This window comes from Grus americana, unplaced genomic scaffold (genome assembly GCF_028858705.1).
Source record: "Grus americana isolate bGruAme1 unplaced genomic scaffold, bGruAme1.mat scaffold_324, whole genome shotgun sequence".
Lineage (NCBI taxonomy): Eukaryota > Metazoa > Chordata > Aves > Gruiformes > Gruidae > Grus > Grus americana.
The window spans coordinates 31,995-35,417 of NW_026561604.1; the positions used below are offsets into that span (position 1 = coordinate 31,995).

Consider the following 3,423-nt stretch of genomic DNA (forward strand, 5'->3'; position numbering starts at 1 on the left):
AGACAGTTTAATAGGTCTTAAAAAATAGGTCTTTTGCTTTAAAAGCAAAAGTCACACACGCAAGCAAAGCAAAACAAGGAATTAATTCACCACTTCCCATGGGCAGGCAGGTGTTCGATTGTCTCCAGGAAAGCAGGGCTCTGTCACACGTAACGGTTCCTTGGGAAGACAAATGCCATCAGTCTGAAAGTCCCCCCCTTCCTTTCTTCTTCCCTCAGCTTTATATGCTGAGCACGATGTCATATGGTATGGAATATCCCTTTGGTCAGGTGGGGTCACCTTTCCAAGCTATGTCCCCTCCCAGCTTCTTGTGCACCCCCAGCCTCCTTGCTGGTGGGGTGGTGTGAGAAGCAGAAGAGGCCTTGACTCCATGTAAGCCCTGCTCAGCAATAACAAATCCATCTCTGTATCATCAACACTGTCTTCAGCACAAATCCAAAACACAGCCCCATCCAAGCTACTCTGAAGAAAATGAACTCTATCCCAGACAAAACCAGCACAGGCATGTTCTTGAGAGTGACTTTGGAAGAAGACCAAAGTCTTCACACACTGCCCTGAGGAGATGCCCTTTCATGATGGAACCACTCCTACGGAGGCCAGCTCTGTCACAGAAGTGCCCGTTGCCTGTCCCTGCCTGCGGTCACAGGACGACCATGCATCAGGACTGTGACCAAGCTGCAGAGCAATCAGGCCTTCCACCAAAGCCAAGGGATCAGAAAGAGAGTGTGGAAGTGAAAAGAGAACAGCTCTGGGAGATCAAGTGCTTCCTGGCAGTGCTGCCATGCCAGGACTCTCTTCCCTGCCACCTCTGCACACAGGAACTGTCCCTGCAGCTACACAAAGGAAGTATCTCAGAAAAAAGAAGTTGCTGCAGTGCCCTTTATTTTGTTTAAACACACAGAGATCACAGCTCCTCATTTACACAGCTACTTGGTCAGAAAAGAAAAGCAGACAGTGAATTAGAAAGGGGATGACAACATCATTACAAGGCTGGGCCTCTAATGAGTTAATTAATAGCTGTTATGCAGCAGAAGATGGGCAGTTTATTGATTCCAAATACCATCCAGTCCTCAGTTTCCACACTGCATCCTTGAGCTCCTGGTTCCTCATGCTGTAGATGAGGGGGTTTACGGCTGGAGGTACCACCGAGTACAGAAGTGACACCACGAGATCCAGGGTTGTAGAGGAGACAGACGGGGGCTTCAGGTAGGCAAAAGATCCAGTGCTGATAAACAGGGAGACCACGGCCAGGTGAGGGAGGCATGTGGAAAAGACTTTGTGCCGTCCCTGCTCAGAGGGGATCCTCAGCACGGCCCTGAAGATCTGCACATAGGACACCACAATGAAAACAAAACACCCAAAGGCTAAACAGACACTAACCACAATTAGCCCAACTTCCCTGAGGTAGGCATCTGAGCAGGAGAGCTTGAGGATCTGGGGGATTTCACAGAAGAACTGGTCCACAGCATTGCCGTGGCAGAGGGGTAGGGAAAATGTATTGGCCGTGTGCAGCAGAGCAGTGAGAAACCCACTGCCCCAGGCAGCTGCTGCCATGTGGGCACAAGCTCTGCTGCCCAGGAGGGTCCCGTAGTGCAGGGGTTTGCAGATGGCAACGTAGCGGTCATAGGCCATGACAGTGAGAAGACAATAGTCCCCTACAATAAAGAAGAGAAAGAAAAAGAGCTGTGCAGCACATACTGCATAGGAAATTGCCCTGGTGTCCCAGAGGGAATTGGCCATGGCTTTGGGGAGAGTGGTGGAGATGGATCCCAGGTCAAGGAGGGAGAGGTTGAGGAGGAAGAAGTACATGGGGGTGTGGAGGCGGTGGTGACAGGCTATGGCAGTGATGATGAGGCTGTTTCCCAGGAGGGCAGCCAGGTAGATGCCCAGGAAGAGCCAGAAGTGCAAGAGCTGCAGCTCCCGTGTGTCTGCGAATGCCAGGAGGAGGAACTGGGTGATGGAGCTGTTGTTGAACATTTGTTCACTCTGGGCTTGGGGGGCTGTTGAAAGAAGACAAGACATTGACAAGTCAGGGCAGACTTCTTTGAGCCTGTCCTATGCTGTTTCTCAAAAAATCCCCTCAAAATTACTTTTCATTTTTGGGAGGGAACTTTGTTCAATTCCTTTTTGCTAGCTCATGTTTGTGCTGCTGAGTGAGGGCACTTTCTCTGAAGGGGCAGAAATCCTCATCTTTCACCTTGCTCTCAGCCTGGACACTGGTGAGCCCTGAGGGACAAAAGGGCTCCTTATGCCCTAATGCAGAGTCAGGAGAGCTGGTCTGCCCACAAGTGACCTGCTGGTCACCAGGCAGGTGCCCTGTGCTAATTACACATCTCTCCATTGGAGGATGATCTCACACACAATGGACTTGAAGAAGAAACTCAACTTTTGTGAGCTTGGAAGAGTCCCGTTTCAAAGTCCATTTCTCCAAGCTCTTCTCTTTTTCTCTAAGCAGCTGAGCAGAGAGTGATGCCGAGGGGTGGCCTGGCTCTCTGCTCCCTGGAGTTGTCCCTGCCAGGAGCCGTTTCTCTGTCTCCAAGTCTCCTCCCTGTCAGTGCTCACAGACCCCATCCCACCTGCTCTGTGCTCAGCTCTGCCCTGAAGACACCTCCTGGCAGCAGGGCTTTGCCCAGGGCATCTCCCTGTTAGCAGCTCCGCAGGAGTAGGTCAGAGAAGCACTGATGCTGCAAGCAAAGGTGATGGTGGTGCTGTCTGCTGGTAGAGGAGTGGGTGAAGGCACTTAGAGGGCTTCTGGCAGCTGTGTTGATCCCTCAGTGTAAGGGTTCAGGAGTCTCAGTGACTTCTTCAAACTTGACAGCTCCTCTCCCCTCTCCCATAGAAGAAAGCTGAGAAGGTAGTCCCTGCCTTGACCTTCCTCTTGAAATGCTCCTTCTCCCAATGTCCAGAGTGTAATCTTTGAACAGCCCTGCCCACGCAGCACCGTCTCACCACCAAAAGGACCCTACCCTGCCCTGTGTTTCCACCCACAGCTTCTCCCCACAGCACCATAGGGATCTCCCCAGGCAGGCTGAGTGCTGACCTTGGCAAGGACTCTGCTCTGAAGGACAGCCCTGGGCACCCCTGGCTGCACACCCACCTGCACACCTCTGCCGCTCTCCCTCTCATGCCCTGTCCCTCTGATGGTGCAGCAGGGAAGCCCTGCTCTGGAGCACAGCCTCCTCCTCCTCTATAGAAGAGAGAGATCCCATAGGCTGTGGGTTATTTCAGCTTTAGGAGATCCCTCCACGAAGTGCATCTGCATTTCTCTGCACTCAGAGCCTTACCTTGTCAAGGGCTGTGTTGATTTCTCCTCTTCTGAGCTCTCAGCATCCTCCCAGCCCCATCTGCCTTTAACCCCTCTCTCACTACACTTGACTGCCGTCACTGTCTGCAGGCAGTGCCCTCAGCCCTGCTGCTCTTTGC

The 3,423-nt window shown here is 52.3% G+C and overlaps 1 protein-coding gene across 1 annotated transcript; it reads right to left on the reverse strand.

The window, feature by feature from the left end:
- Positions 1 to 1,020: 1,020 nt before the first annotated feature.
- LOC129200578 (olfactory receptor 14J1-like) lies at positions 1,021 to 1,977 on the reverse strand. The gene has a single exon (XM_054811895.1). It carries the CDS (start codon positions 1,975 to 1,977, stop codon positions 1,021 to 1,023), a length of 957 nt encoding a protein of 318 aa, XP_054667870.1.
- Positions 1,978 to 3,423: the final 1,446 nt, after the last annotated feature.